The sequence below is a fragment of the Heptranchias perlo genome, chromosome 19 (assembly GCF_035084215.1).
Source record: "Heptranchias perlo isolate sHepPer1 chromosome 19, sHepPer1.hap1, whole genome shotgun sequence".
NCBI lineage: Eukaryota > Metazoa > Chordata > Chondrichthyes > Hexanchiformes > Hexanchidae > Heptranchias > Heptranchias perlo.
Window position 1 is genome coordinate 8,678,023 of NC_090343.1, and position 23,760 is coordinate 8,701,782.

Below are 23,760 nucleotides of genomic sequence, written 5' to 3' on the forward strand. Positions count from 1 at the left end.
TTAATGTAGGAAAAGTCCCAAGGCACTTCACAGGAGCATTATCAAACAAAATTTGGCACCGAGCCACTTAAGGAGATATCATAGAATCATAGAAAGGTTACAGCATGGAATGAGGCCGTTCAGCCCATCAAGTCCATGCTGGCGCTACACAAGAGCAATCCAGCTAGTCCCACTCCCCCGCCCTATCCCCATAGCCCTGCAAATATTTTCTTTTCAACTATTTATCCAGTTCCCTTTTGAAGGCCATGATTGAATCTGCCTCCACCACCCCCTCGGACAGTGCATTCCAGATCCTAACTACTCGCTGCGTAAAAAAGTTTTTCCTCATGTCACCTTTGGTTTTTTTGCCAATCACCATAAATCTATGTCCTCTGGTTCTTGACTCTTTCTCTCTAACTACTCTGTCTAGCCCCTTCATGATTTTAAATACCTCTATCAAATCTCCTCACAACCTTCTCTGTCCCAAGGAGAACAACCCTTTCTTCTCCAGTCTATCCATGTAACAAAAGTCCCTCATTCTTGGAATCATTCTAGTAAATCTTTTCTGCACCCTCTCTAAGGCCTTCACATCTTTCCTAAAGTGTGGTGCCCAAAACTGGACAGGTGACCAAAGCTCGGTCAAGGAGGTAGGAGCAACTTCTTAAAGGAGGTGGAGAGGTAGAGAGGCAATGAAGTTTAGGGAGGGAATTCCAGAGCTTAGGGCCTAGGCAGCTGAAGGCATGGCCGCCAATGATGGAGCGATTAAAATCGCGGAGGCGCAAGAGGCCAGAATTAGAGGAGTGCAGAGATCTCGGAGGGTTGTAGGGCTGGAGAAGGTTACAGAGATAGGGAGGGGCGAGGCCATGGAGGGATTTGAAAACAAGAATGAGAATTTTAAAATCGAGGCATTGCCAGACCGACATCCAACGTAGGTCAGCAAGCACAGTGGTGATGGGTGAACGTGACTTGGAGCAAGTTAGGATACGGGCAGCAGAGTTTTGCATGAGCTCAAGTTTACAGAGGGTGCAAGGTGGGAGGCCGGCCAGGAGAGCATTGGAATAGTCGAGTCTTGAGGTAACAAAGGCATGGATGAGGGTTTCAGCAGCAGATGAGCTGAGGCAGGGGCGGAGACGGGCGACGTTACGGAGGTGGAAGCAGGCGGTCTTGGCGATGGAGCGGATATGGGGTCTGAAGCTCATCCTACAATCATAAGAACATAAGAGCAACTTATTATCTTGATGGCAAGAGACTGGAAAGTACTGCAGTACAAAGAGATCTGGGGGTCCTAGTGCAAGAAATTCAAAAAATTAGTATGCAGGTGCAGCAGGTGATCAAGAAGGCCAATGGAATGTTGGCGTTTATTGCTAGGGGGATAGAATATAAAAACAGGGAGGTATTGCTGCAGTTATATAAGGTATTGGTGAGACCACACCTGGAATACTGCATACAATTTTTGGGGCAGCAAATTCCACAGACCTACCACCCTCTGAGTGAAAAAGTTTCCCCTCATCTCAGTTTTGAAGGAGCAGCCCCTTATTCTAAGATTATGCCCCCTAGTTCTAGTTTCACCCATCCTTGGGAACATCCTTACCGCATCCACCCGATCAAGCCCCTTCACAATCTTATATGTTTCAATAAGATCGCCTCTCATTCTTCAGAACTCCAATGAGTAGAGTCCCAATCTACTCAACCTCTCCTCATATGTCCGCCCCCTCATCCCCGGGATTAACCGAGTGAACCTTCTTTGTACTGCCTCGAGAGCAAGTATGTCTTTTCTTAAGTATGGACACCAAAATTGTATGCAGTATTCCAGGTGTGGTCTCACCAATACCTTATATAACTGCAGCAATACCTCCCTGTTTTTATATTCTATCCCCCTAGCAATAAACGCCAACATTCCGTTGGCCTTCTTGATCACCTGCTGCACCTGCAAACTAATTTTTTGAATTTCTTGCACTAGGACCCCCAGATCCCTTTGTACTGCAGTACTTTCCAGTCTCTTGCCATCAAGATAATAAGTTGCTCTCTGATTTTTCCTGCCAAAGTGCATAACCTCACATTTTCCAATATTGTATTGCATCTGCCAAATCTCCGCCCACTCACCCAGCCTGTCTATATCCCCTTGTAGGTTTTTTATGTCCTCCTCACTCTCTACTTTCCCTCCCATCTTTGTATCATCTGCAAACTTTGATATGTTACACTCGGTCCCCTCCTCCAAATCGTTAATCTAGATTGTAAAGAGTTGGGGACCCAGCACCGACCCCTGCGGAACACCACTGGCTACTGGTTGCCAGTCCGAGAATGAAGCAGTTATCCCAACTCTCTGCTTCCTGTTAGATAACCAATCCTCCACCCATGCCAGAATATTACCCCCAATCCAGTGATTCTTTATCTTGAGCAATAATCTTTTATGTGGCACCTTGTCGAATGCCTTCTGGAAGTCTAAATGCACGACGTCCACTGGTCCCCCTTCATCCACCCTGTACGTTATGTCCTCAAAGAACTCAAGCAAATTTGTCAGACATGACTTCCCCTTCGTAAAGCCATGCTGACTTTGTCCTATTAAATTATGTTAATCCAAATGTTCCGCTACTGTCTCCTTAATAATAGACTTCAAAATTTTACAAAATCCACACACAAAACTCCATTCCATCTGATCACACCTGTCGCTCACTAACCCCCCCGCACCCCCACCCCCACAATGTTGTATGGGGATCACGTGCTCACAAACACCCCCTGCCCCGCCCCGCCCCGCCTCCTTTTTTGCCACACCATCTCTATGGCAACGGACGCGCAGACGCACAGAGGCGACGGGGTTGCGCGCGGGAACACACCCCGCCCCTTTCGCGGGACGGCGAGCTGTGAGTGGTTGGAGCAGCTGTCAATCATTCGAAAAGTAGCGAGCGTGAATGTAGCGACTTTTTATTGAACACCATCGCCGGCGTGGACATAAAGACGATGCATAGAAGGCTGCCGAGTCTTACATTGCCTAAAAAGGCAGACAGCGAGGTAACCGGTTACAAATACAGTTATATGCATATTAAAAAAAAAACGTGTCTGCATCATGCATTCCCCCACGCGGAATAATTTTTATTTGCAAGTAAAATTAACGGTAAAAATGGGTTAAAATCCATTATCGCAGTTGCTAAATCCCAGAGAATAGCGAGCGGGTCGTGTTGTGTTGTCCCCCTGAAATGATGCAGGCGGTAAGAGTGTGAGTGAGTGTGTGTTTTGGAGGGATTGTTAACCTGACAGTCCATTTTAATTAAAGTAAAATATAAAGTTGCGTTAACAAGTGCAAAGCAAAGTCTGCAGCTAATAGCCCGCACCGCAGCTCGGATGGGGTTTCTTTCCTTCCTTCCGCCGAATCTGTAGGCGAAAATTCATCGCCGAGAGAAAAAAAAAACCGAATCGGGGATGGAAAGCTGCCGGGGGGGGGGTCGGGTGACCGGCGGAACATGTTGAGGCCCTGACACAATGTGCAAGGCCCACTGATCAAATGGGTTAGTGACTTCACCAGAGGGCATCGCCATTGTTCCCCAGCATTTCTCCACTCTAAACTGAAGTGTGTGTAAATATATATTTATATATTTAAAAATATGCCTTTACTGCAGCAGTTCAGCTGATTTAATTCGGTATGTTTCTTCTGTGATTTTTGTCACTTCCGCTGGTTATGAGAACCTGTAGTCCAGCTGTACGATCTGGGCGTTTTTGTGTTTTAAATAAACACGGACCGAGCGAGGAAAGGCGCGCGATCAGAAGATAATTATAATCGAGGAAGGACAAGTGACCCATTTTAATGTATCCGTCCGGAGAGATCTTAACCCCCCCACCCCACCCCTCCCTCTTGTATGATCCAGCACAGGTGGCGGCCATTTGGCCCGTCGTGCCAAGCTGTGAAAGAGCTTAATCCCATCTCCCCGCTCTTTCCTCGCAGCCCTTATTTCTCCCACCCCCCTTCAAGTATTTATCCAATTCCCTTTTGAAAGTTACTGTTGAATCTGCTGCCGCCAAGCTTTCAGGCAGCGCGTTCCAGATCGTTAACTGGCTGCGTTATTAAATGTTTCCTCGTGTCGCCTCTGATTCTTTTGCCGATCACCTTAAATCCGTGTCCTCTGGTTACCGAACCCTTCCGCCGCTGGAAACGGTTTCCCCTTATTTACTCGATCAAAACCGTTCAGGATTTTGAGCACCCCTGTCCAATCTCCCCCCTTAATGTTCTCTGTTCTAAAGACAAACAACCCCAGCTTCTCGAGTTTCATTGGAACAGTGTGGGAGGCCAAGGACTGATGGGTCAGGGGGAGAGTGGGATGGAGAATTGAAGTGGCAAGTGACCAGAAGCTCAGGGTCAAGCTTGAGGACTGAACGGAGGTGTTCAGAAAAGTGATCACCCAATCTGCGTTCGGTCTCCCCTTTGTAGAGGAGACCGCATTGTGAGCAGCGAATATAGTATACTACGTTTGAAGAAGTACAAGTAAAATGCTGTTTGACCTGGAAGGAGTGTTTGGCAACCCTACAACAGCAACAACTTGCATCTATATAGCACCTTTTTAATGTAGTAAAACGTCCCAAGGCGCTTCACAGGAGTGTTATCAAACAAAATTTGATACCGAGCCAAATAAGGAGATATTAGGACAGATGACCAAAAGCTTGGTCAAAGAGGTAGGAATTAAGCAGCGTCTTAAACGAGGTGGTGAGGTTTAGGGAGGGAATTCCAGAGCTTAGGTCCCGGGCAGCTGAAGGCACAGCGGCCAAAGGTGGAGCAATTTAAAATCGTGGATGCGCTGGAGGCCAGAATTGGAGAAAAGCAGAGATCCCGGAGGGTTGTTGGGCTGGAGGAGGTTACAGGCAGAGAGAGAGAGAGAGAGAGAGAGTGTGTGTGTGTGTGTGTGTGTTTTTGGAGGGATTGTTAACCTGACAGTCCATTTTAGTTAAAGTAAAATATAAGTTGCGTTAACAAGTGCAAAAGCAAAGTCTGCAACTAATAGCCCGCACCGCAGCTCGGACGGGGTTTCTTTCCTTCTGTCGAGGTTGTGGCGAAAACTCATTGCCGAGAAAAAGAATCCGGATGGAAGCCTGACGGGGTCAGGTGACCGATGGAACTTGTTGCGGCCTGACACATAGGGGGTGATTTTAACCCCCAAGAACGGGTGGGTTGGGGGCGGGAAGGAGTTGAAAATAGTTGTTTTTTTTTGGGTCGCAACTGCAGAATTTTCGGACTTTGCATACCCAGCGGGAAGCCTGTACTTTTACACGCCTAAGTTAAACCCGGAAATAAAGCTGTCGCCACCCCAAAAAACAACTATTTTCAACTCCCACCCGCCCCCAACCCTCCTGTTCTTGGGGGTTAAAATCATAATATGCACGGCCCACTGATCAAATGGGTCAGTGATTTCACCAGAGAGCATCGCCGTTGTTTCCCAGCATTTCTCCACTCTACTCTGATGTGTGTAAATATATATATATATATATTTAAAAATGTCTTTACTGCAGTAATTCAAATGATTTCATTTGGTATGTTTCTTCTGTGATTTTTGTCACTTCCGTTGGTTATGGTTCAGCTGTACACTCTTGACGTTTTCTGTTTAAATAAATAGCACGCACAGAAGAAAGGGGAGAGATCATAAGATAATTATAGTCGAGAAAGGACAGGTGGCCCATTTTAATGTATTGCTCATCCAGAGAGATCTTAACACCCATCCACTCTCCATTTAACGTTACAGCACAAGAGGAGGAATTCGGCCCATCATGCCTGTACCGTCTTTGAAAGAGCTATCCAATTAGTCCTACTCTTTCCTCATAGCCCTGCAAATTTTTCCTCATCAACCATTTATCCAATTCCCTTTTGAAAGTTACTATTGAATCTGCTTCCACCACCCTTTTAGGCAGTGCATTCCAGATCATTACAACTCGCTGCGTAAATTTTTTTTTCCTTATGTCGCCTCAGGTTCTTTGCCAATTACCATAAATTTGTGTTCTCTGATTACCAACACTTCTGCCACTGGAAACAGTTTCTCCTTGTTTACTTTATCAAAATCTGCATAAGTTTGAACATTCCTATCAAATCTCTCCTTAACGTTCTCTGTTCTAAAGAGAGCAAACCCAGCTTCTCCAAATAACGGAACATCCCTGGTACCATTCTAGTAAATCTCTTCTGCACTCTCTCTAAGGCCTTGACATCCTTCCTAAAGTGTGGTGCCCAGAATTGAACACAGTACACCAGCTGAGGCCTAACTAGTGTTTTTTATAAAAGGCTTAGCATAACTTCCTTGCTTTTGTACTCTATACCTCTATTAATAAAGCCCAGGATCCCATATGCTTTTTTAACAGCATTTTCAACACGTCCCACCACCTTCAAAGATTTGTGCATGTGCACACCCAGGTCTCTCTGTTCCTGCATCCCCTTTAAAATTGTACCATTTAGTTTATATTGCCTCTCCACATTCTTCCTACCAAAATGTATCACTTCATACTTCTCTGCATTAAATTTCATCTGCCACATGTCTGCCTATTTCACCAGTCTGTCTATGTCCTCCTGAAGTCTGTTACTATCCTCCACGTTGTTTACTACATTTCCGATTTTTGTGACATCTGCAAACTTTCAAATTATACCCTCTATACCCATGTCCAGGTCACTAATATGTAGCAAAAAGAGCAATGGTCCTAATACTGACCTCTGGGGAACACCACTGTATACTTCCCTCCAGTCTGAAAAACAACAGTTTACTACTCTCTGCTTTCTGTCCCTTAACCAATTTTGTATCCATGCTGCCACTGTCCCTTTAATCCCATGGGCTTCAATTTTGCTAACAAGTCTATTATGTGGTACTTCATCAAATACCTTTCGAAAGTCCATATACACAACGTCACCTGTACTACCCTCATCAACCCTCTCCGTTACTTCATCAAAGAACTCAAATCAAGTTAGTCAAACCCGATTTTCCTTTAACAAACCTGTGCTGACTTTCATTTACTAGCCCATACTTTTCCAAGTGCCAATTCATTTTGTCCTGGATTATTGTGTCTCAAAGTTTCCCCACCACCGACGTTAGGCTGACTGGCCTGTAATTGCCAGGTTTATCCCTCTCCCCTTTTTTGAACAAGGGTGTGACATTTGCAATCCTCCAGTCCTCTGGCACCAGTTCCCCCTATCTAAGGATGATTGGAAGATTGTGGCCAGAGCCTCTGCAATTTCCACCTGTATTTCCCTCAGTAACCTAGGATGCATCCCATCTGGACCGGGTGACTTTTCTACTTTGAGTATTGCTAATCTTTTAAGTACCTCCTCTTTATCTATTTTAATTCTATCCTTTATTGCTACTACCTCCTCCTTTACTGCTACAATGGTAGCATCCTCTTTTCCACTGATGACTGATGCAAACTATTCATTTAGTACCTCTGCCCCCTCAAGAAGATCTTTTTTGTCCCTCATTGGTCCCACCCATGTTTTGACTACCCTTTTATTATTTATATGTTTATAAAAAAAAAAACTTTGGGTTCCTTTTTATGTTAGCCGCTAATCTATTCCCATACTCTCTCTCTTTGCCCCTCTTGTTCCCTTTTTTAGATCTCCTTTGTACTTTCTGTATTCAGCCTGGTTCTCTACTGTATTATGAACCTTGCATTTGTCATAAGCCTCCTTTTTCTGTTTCATTTTAATCTCTATGTCTTTAGTCATCAAGGGCGCTCTAGCTACGGATGCCCTTCCTTTCCTCATCGTAGGACTGTGTCTACTCTGTACCCGAACCAACTCTTCCTTGAAGACCTCCCATTGTTCAATTACTGTTTTGCCCACCAATTTTAGATTCCAATCCACTTGGGGCAAGATCCCTTTTTAATTCATTGAAATTAGCCCTCCTCCAGTTTAGTATTTTCACATTTGATTGTTCCTTGTCCTTTTCCATAGCTATTCTAAACCTAATGATATTATGTTTCCCCAAATGCTCCCCCACTGAAACATGCTCCACCTGCCCCCACTTCATTCCCCAGAACTAGAACCAGCACTGTTTCCTTCCTCATTGGGCTGGAAACACACTGGTCCAGAAAGCTCTCTTGTACACATTTCAGCAATTCCTCCCCCTCTTTGCCTTTACACTGGTACTGTCCCAGAATATATTGGGATAATTGAAGTTCCCCATTATCACTACTCTTATAGTTCTTGCATCTTTCTGTAATTTGCCTGCAAATTTGCTCCTCTATCTCCTTCCCACTAATTGGTGGCCTATAGTATGCACCCAGTAGCATAATAGCTTCTCTATTATTCCTTAAATCTAACCAAATAGATTCTGTGTTTCACCCCTTAACTACATCATCCTTTTCCAGTGCTACAATAGTTTCTTTGATCAATACTGCCACCTCCCCCCTCCTTTCTTTCCTTCCCTATCTTTCCTGAAGACCTTGTAGCCAGGAATATTAAGTACCCAATCCTCCCCTTCTTTGAACCAGCTCTCTGTTATTGCCACTATATCATCGTCCCATTTGGCGACTTGAGCCTGCAGCTCACCAACCTTATTTATCAGGCTGCGTGCATTTACGCACATGCACTCCTAATTAAGAACATAAGAAATAGGAGCAGGAGTAGGCCAATCGGCCCCTCGAGCCAGCTCCGCCATTCAATAAGATCATGGCTGATCTGATCCTAATCTCAAATCTAAATTCATGTCCAATTTCCTGCCCGCTCCCCGTAACCCCTAATTCCCTTTACTTCTAGGAAACTGTCGATTTCTGTTTTAAATTTATTTAATGATGTAGCTTCCACAGCTTCCTGGGGCAGCAAATTCCACAGACCTACTACCCTCTGAGTGAAGAAGTTTCTCCTCATCTCAGTTTTGAAAGAGCAGCCCCTTATCCTGAGATTATGCCCCCTCGTTCTAGTTTCACCCATCCTTGGGAACATCCTTACCGCATCCACCCGATCAAGCCCCTTCACAATCTTATATGTTTCAATAAGATCGCCTCTCATTCTTCTGAACTCCAATGAGTAAATTCACCATGGTCTGCCTCGCATTTGCCCCCTGTCTGATCCCTCCTATTTCTGAACTCTTCTTTACTCTAGTACTATTTATCCCTCCCAGTCCTCTGTGCATCTTGTTTCTCCTCTCTAACGTTTCATCCTGGTGCCCACCCCCTGTCAAATTAGTTTAAACTCTCCTCTACAGCATTGGTTAACTTCCTCATGAGGACATTGGTCCCAGCCCTGTTGAGGTGCAACCTATCTATCTTGTACAGATCCCTCCTGCCCCAGAAGCGGTCCCAATGGCCCAGGGATCTGAAGCCCTTTCTCCAGCCATGCATTTACCTGTCTTATCCTATTAATCCTATACTCACTAGCACTGGGAGTAATCCAGAGATTACTACTTTGGGTCCTGCTTTTTAACTTCCTCCCTCGCTCCTGAAACTCTGACTGCAGGACCTCTGTTCCTTCCTGTGTTGTTGGTTCCCACACAACTTCTGGCTTCTGTTTCTTTTCCCTCCCTCAAATTGTTCTGCACCCTCTCAGTGTTGTTCTTCACCCTGGCACCAGGGAGGCAACACACCATGTGGGACTCACGTCAGCAGTTGCAGAAACCACATATTCCACATTTTTGAAGAATTTCCTGATATCAGTCCTAAATTTACTGTTTACTAGTTTGAACCTGTGTCTCCCAGTTCCAGTAATACGCTGGGTTAACTTTCTCTACACCCGTATCAATCTTTCTTGCCTCTCTTAAGATTACTTCTCGGGTGCCTCCTTTCTAAGGTGAAAAGTCCAAGTTTCTCCAGTCTTTCCTCATAATTCAGTTTCCTGACACTAAGCAATCAGCCTTGTGGTTCTTCTCTGTGCTGTCTCCAGTGCGAGAATGTCTCCCTTGTTTCTTTCTGACGAGAAGTATCTTTTTCTCCTCAGAACAGAGAAGGCTAAGGGGCGATTTAATAAAGGTGTTCAAAATTATGATGGGTTTTGATAGAGTAAGTAGAGAGAAACTGTTTCCACTGGCAGTAGGGTCGGTAACCAGAGGACACAGATTTAAGGTAATTGGCAAAAAAGCAGAGGGGGAGATGAGAATTTTTTTTTACGCAGCGAGTTTTTATGATCTGGAGTGCACTGCCTGAAAAGGCGCTGGAAGCAGATTCAGTAGTAACTTTAAAAAGGGAATTGGATAAATAATTAAAAAGGAAAAATTTACAGGGCTATAGGGAAAGAGCAGGGGTGTGGGACTAATTGGATAGCTCGTTCAAAAAGTCGGCACAGGCATGATGGGCCAAATGGCCTCCTTCTGATTGTATGGTTCGTCTATGATTTTATAAGTAGATGCAGTATTCAAGATAGGGTTGACAACCTTCCAGGATTGTCCTGGAATCTCCAGGAATTGAAGTATAATCTCCTGGACACTGTGAGCAGCACCCAGGAGTAAAATCAGAGGAACTTTTTAAAAAAAAAAGTTTTCATTTTCTTTTAACACTTGTTTATTAGTTATAAAAAAAATTGGAGATGGGGGGGGGGGTGGTTGCTGATTGAGTAGTAGGAGGCTGGAGGTCATGTGATGAAACCTCCAGGACTATGTTCAACCAGAGTTGGCAACCCTATTTCAAGATGCAGTCTGACTGGAGGACTATCAAATTTCATTGCTACCTCCTCTGACGTGTACTGTTTTAGCAACGTAGTTAAACATCTTAGTGTCTGAGTAAGTTGCTATTCTGCGATGGTGGGACATGTTTAGCATCAAATCTTCTAAGATCCCTTGGCGTCTTTCAGCTGATTCATTAGCTATTTCAACACCGCTTGTGGACAATGCGCGTCATCTATTTTTGCAACCTATTTGTAGCTACTGTTCAGTCTACTTACATATCTTGTCCAATTCTGTAACGAAGGGCCATAGATACAAGATTAAATGTAGGAGATTTAGAACAGTGAGGAAGAGAAACTGCTTTGAACAGAGTTGTGAGGGTGCGGAGCTCACAGGGTTAGGGATTGAGGCAGAAACTATTAGTTTGCTTGGAGGCTAAATATTGCACAGACTGGTTTGGATGAATCACTTGTTTACGTTTTGCTCTCCTGGCCGGTCTCCCACTTTGCACCCTCTGTAAACTTGAGCTTATCCAAAACTCTGATACTCGTATCCTAGCTCGCACCAAGTCCCGTTCACCATCACCCCTCTTCTCGCTGACCTACATTGGCTCCCAGTCCAGCAAAGCCTAGATTTTAAAATTCTCATTAGTGTTTTCAAATCCCTTCGTAGCCTCGCCCCTCCCTATCTATATAACCCCCTCCAGCGCTTCAACCCTCCGAGATCACTGCGCTCCTCCAATTCTGGTCTCTTGCGGATCCCCGATTTTGATGGCGGCATCTTTGGCGGCCGTGCCTTCAGCTGTCTTGGCCCTAAGCCCTGGAATTTCCCTCCCTAAACCTCTCCGCCTCTCCTCCTTTAAGATGATCCTTAAAATCCACCTCTTTCACCAAGTTTTTGACCAGAAAAATCAGAACTGTATAAAACATTGGTTTGGCCACAACTAGAGTACTGTGTACTGTTCTGGTCACCACATTACAGGAAAGATGCGATTGCACTAGAGAGGGTACAGAGGAGATTTACGAGAATGTTGCCAGGACTGGAGAATTTTAGCTATGAGGAAAGATTGGATAGGCTGGGGTTGTTTTCTTTGGAACAGAAGAGGATGAGGGGAGATTTAATTGAGGTATGTAAAATTATGAGGGGCCTAGAAAAAGTGGATGGGGGGGGGGGACACCTATTTCCCTTAGCAGAGAAGTCAATAATCAGGGGGCATGGATTTAAAGTAATTGGTAGAAGGATTAGAGGGGAGTTGAAAGATTTTTTTTCACCCAGTAGGAGGTGGGTGCCTGGAACTCACTACGTGAAAGGGTGGTAGAGACATAAACCCTCATTGCATTTAAAAAGTACTTGGATAGGCACTTGAAGTGCTGTAACCTACAAGGCTTCGGTCCAAGAGCTGGAAAGTGGGATTAGGTTGGTTAGCTCTTTTTTGGCCAGCACTGACACAGTGGGCCGAATGGCCTCCTTCTGTGCCGTTAATTTCTATGATTTGTTGTTTCCTACCCTTCAACCAGTTTCCTAGCCATTCCCAAGGTTTACCCTGAATCCCCACACCTTAGAGTTTAATTACATAGAATTTTACAGCACAGAAATGGGCCCAACTGATCAGTGCTGGTTTTTATGCTCCACACGAGCCTACTCCCACCCCTCTTCATCTCATCCTATCAACATATTCTTCTATTCCTTTCTCTCTCATGTGTTTATCCAGCTTCCCCTTAAATTTAACAGTCTTTCATGTGGAACTGCGTCAAAACCAATTTGGAAGTCAGGCTTCAGGGCTTCCCACAGTCCACTCAGGTTGTTTCTTCCACAAAATCGTGCCAGCCCGAGTTAAAAGCTCCTCGTAATACTTTACAGTGGTTTAATTTTTAAAAGGGTTACTCTTGGGATTTATTCTGGGAACGAGCTGTGTGATTTGACTTGAGATTTGAATGTTCTCATTCTCTCGCCCACGTTAATAATGTTTGTGCAGTTTTGGCAAGATGTGGATTGTGAGGCCACCTGTTAGGAAAAAAAGTCATACTCGCCAACCAAGTAGGCATGTGAGCATTTCAGAAATTGGAGCAAATCTGGGCATGGCTCTGTCTTTGTGGAAGATGTATGCTGAATACAAGAATTCTATAACCTGGTGTTGTACGACTCTGTACATTTGTCCACCCCAGTCCATCACCGGCATCTCCACATCATGCATACTTTTTTAGGAACATGAGTTGATCTCCTGTGAGGTTGCACATGGGGAAGTCAAGATCCAACTGTAGCCTTCAGGTGAAGTGGGGTTAGAGGGGGGGGGCAAGGGGGAGGGTAATTGAATCAGGGCCTGCTGATGTAATTCAACAACAACTTGCATTTGTATAGTACTTTAAACATAGTAAAATGTCCCAAGGTGCTTCACGGGAGTTATAAAACAAAAATTGACTTCGAGCCCAGGAAGGAGACACTAGGACAGGCGACCAATTGCTTGGTCAAAGAGTTTTTTAAGCAATATCTTAAAGGAGGGAGAGCGAGGTGGAGAGGTTTGGGGAGGGAATTCCAGAGCTTAGGGCCGAGACGACTGAAGGCACGGCCGCCAGTGGTGGGACGAAGGAAGTGGGAATTCGATCCTCATTTTAAAGTCATTTACGTTCTGTCCTTGTTTTTGTATTTCCATTGTAAATACCTGTGACCACATTTATAATCAAAACTTCCTGTATAAAGTTGCCGTGTTGTAATTATACCCTCACACCACTGTAATTACAAATGTGACGAGTTTCCGTATGTAATTTCCATTATAGATCTGGAAAAAGGAATCTATAATAGTAAAAGTTAATAGGAAGTGTGTGCAGAAGAAAGATTTTTAACATACAGACAGTGAAAAAGACCATTTGATGCAACAGTAGCTGGAAAGTGGAAGAAAAGAAAATACAAAATTTTGTTGCTAGGTTAACTTGCAGATAGTAGCCTGCAGTGCAAGAGTTTTGTTCTGACCTTTGCACTGTTTACACCGTATCTATTGAACTTTTATCCAGCCACTGGTAAAATTATGCTGTTTACGGTGCTGGGCAGTTTCACCATCAAGAGGGAGAAATCCATAAGCGATTTGGACTTGGGAATTGGAAGTACAACTTCAAGATTTGCTGATGACACCAAATTGGGGGGGTATAGTTAATACCGAGGAAGATTTTGACAAAATACAGGAAGATGTTACATGCCCATTCTGCAAGTTTATTAATTGGCAAATGAATTTCTATGTAGATAAGTGTGAGATATTGCATTTTGGTAGGAAGAATAAGAGGGCCACATGCCGCTTGGAAAATAAGAGTCTAAATGGGGTAGAGGAGCTGAGGGATCTGGGGGTACAGATACATTAATCACTAAAAGTAGCAACGCAGGTTAATAAGGCCATTAAAAAAAGCAGACTAAGTACTGGGGTTCATTTCTAGAGGGATAGAATTGAAAAGCAGAGAAGTTATGTTAAACTTGCACAGAATCTTGGTTAGACCACACTTGGAGTACTGTGAACAGTTCTGGTCCCCATGTTATTAAAAGGATATAGAGGCACTGGAGAAGGTGCAAAAAAGATTTACTAGGATGATACCAGAACTGAGATGTTATAGCTAGCAGGAAAGAGTGAGCAGGCTGGGGCTCTTTTCTCTATAAGAGAGACGACTGAGGAGTGACCTGACAGAGGTCTTTAAGATTATGGAAGGGTTTGACAGGAGTAGTGTGAATTTTAGTGGATCTCCCGTGACATTGCTCGTGAGAAGTCAAAGGCAATTACATAGAATTTACAGCACAGAAACAGGCCATTCAGCCCAACTAATCTATGCAGGTGTTTGTGCCTTCTCCCACCCTACGTCATCTAACCCCAACAACATATCCTTCTATTCCTTTCTTCCTCATGTGTTTATCTAGCTTAACTTAAATGCATCTATGCTAGTCGCCTCAACCACTCCACGGGGTAGCGAGTTTCACATTTTCACCACTCTCTGGGTAAAGAAGTTTCTCCTGAATTCTTTATTGGATTTATTAGTAATTAATGTTTCAGAAGTAAGTTGATGTGTTGCTTTGGTGGTGGTCAGTGAGAGAATAAGTTGTTTGGGCAGGGTGTTGGGATTGTAATAATTTAGGAGGCTGAATGTGAACATTTAGGTGGTGGGGAAATGAGTTGTGGAGGGGTCGTGAACAGTGAAGGGTTGACCAGGCATAGTGAGTAACTAAGGGGAGCATTGAATATTGTTGGTGGTTAGTATTTGGTGGGGGGTGGAGGGGTGGGATTGGGATAGTAAATACTTAAGGTGAGTGACATTGGATGTGAGAATTCATGAACAAAAAGCAAAATATTGCAGATGCTAGAAATCCAAAACCACACACAAAAAAAGCTGGAAACACTCAGCCGGTCAGGAGAACAAACCAGTCAACGTTACTGGCTTGCACCATTCATCAGTACTGGAAGATATTACAGATGAACAGTATTTAAAAAGGAACACAACAAGAGGAGGAGGTCGGTGCTTGGGGCTGGCGGAACCCCGCGCTGGCGGAACGTTCTGCACCCTTGGTGACCTGCCTTTTTTTCTTCAACTAGGCTTCTGGGCCGTTGCAGCCTGCTCCACTTTCTCATGCTTCCCTTTCACCCGCATATGCCCCAACCCTTTAGCTGCTGGCATGTTCTTTATCTGGTATATTATCTTTTATTTCTCTTATTAAGCCTCCAATTACCTCATACTTATATTACTTACGCCATTTAACCATCTCCTGTTTTCCACTTTAGCACTTTACAGGTCGTTCTTTTCCAGTGTACGTATTTGACTTCATGGTCTGGACAGGTGAGTAGTTGGGAAGGGAACATATGAACTAGGAGCAGGAGTAGTCCATATAGCCCCTCGAGCCTGCTCCCCCAATTCAATAAGATCATGGCTGATCTTCTACCTTAACTCCGCTTTCTCGCCCTATCCCCATATCCCTTGATTCCTTTAGTGTCCAAAAATCTATCGATCTCAGTCTTGAATATACTCAACGACTGAGCATCCACAGTCTGTTGGGGTGGAGAATTCCAAAGATTCATAACCCTCTGAGTGAAGAAATTTTTCCACATCTCTGTCCCAAATGGCCGACCCCTTGTCTTGAGAGTATGCCCCCTAGTTCTAGACTCTCCAGCCAGGGGAAACAGCCTCTCAGCATCTACCCTGTCAAGCCCTCTAAGAATTTTATTCGTTTCAATAAGGTCACCTCTCATCCTTCTAAATTCCAGAAAGTTTAGGCCCATTCTACTCAATCTCTCCTCATAGGACAACCCTCTCATTCCAGGAATCAATCTAGTGAACCTTTATTGCACCCCCTCTAAGGCAAGTATATCCTTCCTTAGGTAAGGAGACCAAAACTGTACACAGTACTCCAGGTGTGGTCTCACCAGAACCCTGTATAATTGCAGCAGGTCCTCCTCACTCTTATATACCAACCCCCTTGCAATAAAGGCTAACATACCATTTGCCTTCCTTTTGTTTGCTGTACCTGCATGTTAACCTTTTTGTGATTCATGTACAAGGACACCCAAATCCCTCAGGCTGCCAACATTTCTTAGTCTCTCACCTTTTAAACAATGTTCTGCTTTTCCATTCTTCCTACCAAAGTGGATAATTTCACATTTCCCCACATTTGGTTCTCTCATTGATTTTATATTATGAATAGCTGAGGGCCAGGCACTGACCCTTGCAGCACCCCACTAGTCACAACCTGCCAACCCGAAAATAACCCGTTTATTCTTGCTCTCTGTTTTCTCTCCGTTAACCAATCCTCAGTCTACGCAAATACATTACCCCCAATCCCATGGTTAGTATTTTGGGGAAAAGAGTTGGCATAGGCAATGACAAATAATTGAGGGTACTGAGGGACAGTATTTAGTTGACTGGGAGTGAGCTGTGGAATTTGGGTATTAGTAGGTAACTGGTAGATAGTGTGTGTTTGAGATGGTAGTAGGTCGTGGGGAGTGGGGGGGATTGAGAGGTAGAATTTAGGATCGGGGGGGGGGAAGTAGCAGTTTGGAGAGTAGAAGAGTCGGCTGGAAATGGCCATGGAAATGAAACGGGGCTGCTCATACACTGTGCTCGCATTTGTTATTTAAAAGCCTGAAATGTTGTGTTAAAAGGTTGGAGGTGAGAACATAAGAACATAAGAAATAGGAGCAGGAGTAGGCCAATCGGCCCCTCGAGCCTGCTCCACCATTCAATAAGATCATGGCTGATCTGATTCTAACCTCAAATCTAAATTCATGTCCAATTTCCTGCCCGCTCCCCGTAACCCCTAATTCCCTTTACTTCTAGGAAACTGTCTATTTCTGTTTTAAATTTATTTAATGATGTAGCTTCCACAGCTTCCTGGGGCAGCAAATTCCACAGACCTACCACCCTCTGAGTGAAGAAGTTTCTCCTCATCTCAGTTTTGAAGGAGCAGCCCCTTATTCTAAGATTATGCCCCCTAGTTCTAGTCTCACCCATCCTTGGGAACATCCTTACCGCATCCACCCGATCAAGCCCCTTCACAATCTTATATGTTTCAATAAGATCGCCTCTCATTCTTCTGAACTCCAATGAGTAGAGTCCCAATCTACTCAACCTCTCCTCATATGTCCGCCCCCTCATCCCCGGGAGTAACCGAGTGAACCTTCTTTGTACTGCCTCGAGATCAAGTATGTCTTTTCTTAAGTATGGAGACCAAAACTGTATGCAGTATTCCAGGTGCGGTCTCACCAATACCTTATATAACTGCAGCAATACCTCCCTGTTTTTATATTCTATCCCCCTAGCAATAAAAGCCAACATTCCGTTGGCCTTCTTGATCACCTGCAAACTAACTTTTTGATTTTCTTGCACTAGGACCCCCAGATCCCTTTGTACTGCAGTACTTTCCAGTTTCTCGCCATTAAGATAATAACTTGCTCTCCGATTTTTCCTGCCAAAGTGCATAACCTCACATTTTCCAATATTGTATTGCATCTGCCAAATCTCCACCCACTCACCCAGCCTGTCTATATCCCCTTGTAGGTTTTTAATGTCCTCCTCACTCTAATTTTCATCCCATCTTTATATCATCTGCAAACTTTGATATGTTACACTCGGTCCCCTCCTCCAAATCGTTAATATAGATTGTAAAGAGTTGGGGACCCAGCACCGATCCCTGCGGAACACCACTGGCTACAGGTTGCCAGTCCGAGAATGTACCATTTATCCCAACTCTCTGCTTCCTGTTAGATAACCAATCCTCCACCCATGCCAGAATATTACCCCCAATCCAGTGATTCTTTATCTTGAGCAATAATCTTTTATGTGGCACCTTGTCGAATGCCTTCTGGAAGTCCAAATACACTACGTCCACTGGTTCCCCTTTATCCACCCCGAACGTTATATCCTCAAAGAACTCAAGCAAATTTGTCAGACATGATTTCCCCTTCATAAAGCCACTTTTTCAATTTTTTTTAAAAAAAAGAAAAGAAGCTTTTGGCTGCAAGGCTGGGCTGGATGGAGAACCTTTATTTCCAGTTTTGGCAGTGGGCTAGTGATGGAAGGGAGAGGGGCTGGGCTGGAGGAAGGGGGAGAGGAGAGGGACGGGCTGGGCCGGGTTGGAGATAAAGGGAGAGGAGAGGGGACGGGCTGGGCCGGGCTGGAGATAAAGGGCGAGGGGAGGGGAGGGGCCGGGCTGGAGATAAGTGGAGAGGGGCTGGAGATAAAGGGAGAGGGGCTGGGTTGGGCTGGAGATAAAGGGAGAGGGGCTGGGCTGGGCTGGAGATAAAGGGAGAGGGGCTGGGCTGGGCTGGAGATAAAGGGAGAAGGGCTGGGCTGGGCAGGAGATAAAGGGAGAGGGGCTGGGCTGGAGACAGAACATTCTGGCAGCAACAGGGCAGGCGGTGGGGAGCGGGAGGGAGAGTCTGGAGGAACCCAGGAGATTTCTTATGAGTGGGCCATGCAGGAGCTGGGGAGTGAGTCAGAGCACAGGGAGGAGGCAACAAAGGCTAGGGGGAAGGAGGGGGATGCTGGAGACCAGCGGGATGGGACAGCATGACCAAGAACAGTGGGGCAAAGCTGGGAGAGGTCATGGAGACCAGATGTTGATACAGACATCAGCAGTGGTCCTCAAGAGGTTGAAATAAATCAATAAAATCCTAAGTAAATTTAAGTTAGAACAAATGAAAAATAAAAATTAGCTGCAGGCAAATTGAGTGATAGCAAAATGGCAGGTGGACCCGAGTGACGTGTGTGTATATATGTGTGTGTGTGTGTATATGAACAAAGACTTGCATTTATACAGCACCTTTCATGGCCTCTGGACCTCCCAAAGTACTTTACAGCCAATGAAGTACGTTTTGAAGTGCAGTTACTGTTGTCATGTGGGGGGCATTACGGGCCAGTGATCAGATTAACATTTGACCTCCTATCCGAGCAGTACCCATGGCAATGAGGTGGTGGGGGAAATGTCAACACTACCTGTGGACATTTCGATCTGAAGATCTTAATAGGAATGTTTGCATAGGATTTTCCAGTGGAATTTGCAGCCCATGTACTGATTTTAATATATTAACATGCATATTTGGCTCGCTTTGGACTGCAACACAACCCACTTGGAAGATATTGATCATTGACAAAATAAAATCAGTCACTATCAGGTTAAAGTCCGACGCTGAGTGAAGTGCAACTTAATTGTGACTTGCCAGAGACGTTGGTGTCAAAGGTAGACTCGGGGATGTATTAGTAACACTCATTTAACTAGAACTGCAAAGATATGTTCATTGCCACCATCAAAATAAATATCAGTGATTACAATAAATATAAGTTGATTCTTAATCATCAACAGAATCTAAATCATAGCAGTAGCTTAATTGTGAGCTTTACCATAACTGAATCTTGTTTAATGCCTGAGATTACAATATGAGTTTCGGCTCAATGTTTATATTCAGTGTGTCGCTGGCAGCATATTGGAATCCCAGTGGTCTCTTGGTGAAGTCTCCGTCAAAGCATACAACCTCTCCTTGAGTAACCGACTAGCTGTGGCGATGTATACTGCTCCTCTCCGAGGCAGTGCTTTGGGGTCACCTCTGGGATGCCTCAGCACATTACAGACCAAGAAAAGTCCCAGATTCAATCTTCGGGCTCCACTGATTTAATTAATCTCAGCAAGGTAATGCAGTGTTCCAGGGTAAGGGAAAGGACAAATCGACACTGGTTCTTTCTCCTTGGCACTGTTCCTGCTGGACATGTGGGAGTTGGGTGAGGACACAATCGGGGTTCATTCTTGATGCCCCCCCAGACAAAAACTCACTTCTCAAGGTTCACATCCAAATAATAGCCACTTGCGCAAAGTACTGGAGGGTGTTTAGAGCCTGTGGAATCGTTCCCCAGGAAAGATGTGATGAGAGGAGAAGGTGGTGGGAAAATTGGAAGAAAAAATACTTTTGGATGCCCCGATATGAAGTGATTCTAATATTGCTGTGTTACTATTGCATTGTTTTGGCAGATCCTTCTGCCCCCAGTTGCAGCCGATGAAATACTGCAAAACAATAGTCTTATACAGCAGCTGACAGTTACTGCGAAAGATACAGCTCTTCTTCTTGGAGTGATCATGAGGACGAGAGAGGAACCAAGTAGCACCGAGGTTAGTTCTTTTGAGCATATTTTTTGCATGAGCACCCTTCCTCTAATGTTATGCTATTTAGTCATACTTAATCAGAGCCAAATTTATGATAATTAGCCCCCCCAATTTATTCTTGTTATTTGCCTCTTATCGGCTTAACCGTTCCACCTGATCCTGTTCCTCCCACTGTGTCTCTGGACTCCAACTCGCCATAAAGAAAGCCTTGCATTTATATCGCGCCTTTCACGACCTCAGGACATCTCAAAGCGCTTTACAGCCAATGAAGTACTTTTGAAGTGTAATCACTGTTGTAATGTAGGAAACGTGGCAGCCAATTTGCACACAGCAAGGTCCCACAAACAGCAATGTGATAATGACCAGATAATCTGTGTTTTCAGTGATGTTGGTTGAGGGACAAATATTGGCCAGGACACCGGGGAGAACTCCCCTGCTCCTCTTCAAAATAGTGTCATTGTCTGAAAGACGGTACCTCCGACAGTGCAGCGCTCCCCTCAGTACTGCACTGGGAGAGTCAGCCTGGATTTTGTGCTCAAGTCTCTGGACTGGGCACTCAAATCCACGACCAATTGTCCGTCTACACTGACCCGTTTCTTCTCCGCTCACCTCTGTTTAAAAAATGTTTTTTTTCGGTACATTTTACCGTGTTTTAAAATGTTTCCTCTTGCGTTTTTTCTTATAATTGCTGCTGTTTCTCCAAGACCCGGGTCAAATTAACTGAGCGATGGAGTTGCACTGTAAATGGAAGTCCAAACACTCGTCAGCTCACGGGGTGCCAGCCGCCACATGCCTTGGCTCCAGCGCAGCACCCCTGTTTTATTTGCAGTTCCCCGCGCAGCCACGTGTTAACGCTCCTGCTCCCCAAAGCACTGAAGCCAAGCACAGCTGGAACTGCTCCCCATCGACAAACTCGTAGACAGTAAAAGCAGGACCGAGCCTTTAAACATGCACCACGCACCCACCCCACACCCTGCGACAAACCTACCATTTAAAATGCTGAAGCCCCAAGCAACATGCGAGAAGCTGCCTGCGCCCTGACTTGAATAATCCATTTTCCACCTATTGCTTATCTATGAATCTGCTCTAACACTTTAAAACAAAAACAAAAATCAGACGCTACAAAGCCCCCACACTTCTTCCCATTGAAAACTGTCCAGCTCAATGGCGCAATGTGCATATTTAAGGAGGGTTGAAAAATTATGGTCAGAGCCTCTGCGATTTCCTGTCTTGCTTCTTTCAAAACCCGAGGGGCAGCTCTCGGAGTCCAGTGACTTACTTACCAGGAGCCCCACAAAACTGTTTCAGGGCCAATTCCTTTGCTACCGTTAGCTCTATCAATTATTCCCCATCTATGTTCTCACTTCCACCAACATTTGTAAAAACCAATGTAAAATATTTATTTATTTATCTTTGCTATTACTTCTTCCTTTCCTCCTTCATCCCTGAACGGTACGACTCTCTCTTTTACCATCCGTTCCATTTTCATATGCTTATAAAAGCTCTTTCTACTTACTTTCTGTTGGCCTTTTTCTCGTATTCCCATTTACTATTTCTAATCTCTCTTTCCCACGATGTTTTCTATATTCCTCTTGATTACCTTCGGTACTGAGAGCCCTAATTTTATCATATGGCTGCCTACTAAGTCAGTTTAATTTTAATCTCCCTATCTACAGAACCCTATCCTTCATGTGTCTCCTCTTTGCCTTGTTTGTACTCTTATCTCTCTCGTATTTGAAGATTTCCCACTGCTGACCTTTTGGCCATTTGTTAACATTTTTACCTGTTTAATTTGGGCCACATCCCTCTGTATCTTGCTGAACTTTTCCTTTTTCCAATCCAGCACCCTTATCTTTGACTTTTCATTATCCTTTTCTATTCTTGCGTTGAATCTGACTGTGTTGTGGTCACCACGTTCCAGTTTATCTCTTACTCTCATATCAGTTACTTATCCTGTTTCATTTCCCAGAATTAAGTCAAGCAGTGGTTCTTTCCTTGATGGACGAGAAACGTACTGATCTAGGAAGCATGCTAGGATGTATTTTGACCACATGCATTACCTTTATTCCAATACTGAGGGAGTGTTGCACTGTCGGTGGTGCCGTCTTTCAGATGAGATATTAAACCGAGGCCCCATCTGCCCCTCAGCTGGAAGTAAAAGATCCCATGGCACTATTCAGATCAGCCACGATCTCATTGAATGGCGGAACAGGCTCGAGGGGCTAAACGGCCTACTCCTGTTCCTATGTTCCTATACAAAGAAAAGCAGGGGAGTTCTCCTCCTGGACAATATTTATCTCTCAACCAGCATCATTAAAACAGATTATCTGGTCGTTTATCTTATTGCTGTTTATGGGACCTTGTGTGCAAATTGGCTGCTGCGTTACAACGGTGACTACACCTAAAAAGTGCTTAATTGGCCGTTGAACGCATGGGACATCTTGAGGATGTGAAAGGTGCCATATAATTGCAAGTTTTTTTTTTCTTAATGTCATTAAAATTACTCTATTATTGCCCTGTTGTTCTTGCATATGTCTCTGAACTATCTGTGGATCTCTCCCCCTGCCTCATCTCCACTGTTTGATTACCTGTAGCGCACACTTGAGAATGGTGCCATTTCCCTTCCTATTTCTTAATTCTGTCCATTCTGTCAGAAACCTTCAGGACATCCTTATGTTCTAGCTCTGTGATAGAATCTTTTATGAATACTGCCACCCCACCTATCCCCTGTCCCTATATCTTCTGAAAATGTCAGAACCAGCGAAATTAAATTCCCAGTCCTGACCAAACCTAAGCTACATCTCTGTTATAGGTTACTATATCATATCCCTCCACAATTATTCATACTTCTAATTTTCCAGTTTTGTTTCGGGAGCTTTGTGCATTCATAGACATCCCTTTCAATCTTACCTCCAGTATTTTTTTGGAACATTGACCCTTATTCTTTTCCCTAGGGGCTAATGAGAGTGAGCAACTTAAAGTAATTAATATCAGTAGAGAAAAAGTACTTGAGAAACTAATGGGATTAAAAGCCGACAAATCCCCTGGACCTGATGGCCTACATCCGAGGGTTCTAAAAGAGGTGGCTGCAGAGATAATGGATGCATTGGTTGTGATCTTCCAAAATTCCCTAGATTCTAGAACGGTCCCAGTGGATTGGAAGGTAGCAAATGTAACCCCGCTATTCAAGAAAGGAAGGAGAGAGAAAAGAGGGAACTACAGGGCAGTTAGCCTGACATCAGTCATCGGGAAAATGCTGGAATCCATTATTAAGTAAATTGGTAACAGGGCACTTAGAAAATTATAATATGATTAGGCAAAGGGAAATCGTGTTCAACAAATTTATTAGAGTTCTTTGAGGATGTAACTAAAGGGGAACCAATGGATGTAGTATATTTTGGATTTCCAAAAGGCATTCGATAAAGGTGCCACATAATAGGTCGTTATGCAAGATTAGGGCTCATGGAGTTGGGGGTAATATATTAGCATGGATAGAGGATTGGTTAACACAGAAAACAGAGTAGGGATGAACGGATCATTTTCAGGTTGGCAGACTGTAACTAGTGGGGTGCCACAAGGATCGGTGCTTGGCCCTCAGCTGTTTACAATCTATATTAAT

At 44.3% G+C, this 23,760-nt stretch overlaps 1 protein-coding gene across 1 annotated transcript in view; it reads left to right on the forward strand.

Annotated features, from left to right (window-relative positions):
- The first annotated feature begins 2,883 nt into the window (after positions 1-2,883).
- Positions 2,884-23,760, forward strand: part of gss (glutathione synthetase) — a 76,768-nt gene continuing 55,891 nt past the window's right edge. Inside the window, exons 1-2 of the mRNA XM_068000253.1 lie at positions 2,884-2,988; positions 20,010-20,147. Of these exons, the coding sequence (XP_067856354.1) occupies positions 2,938-2,988; positions 20,010-20,147 (189 nt within the window). The 5' untranslated portion in view covers positions 2,884-2,937. The remainder of the gene's footprint in view (positions 2,989-20,009; positions 20,148-23,760) is intronic.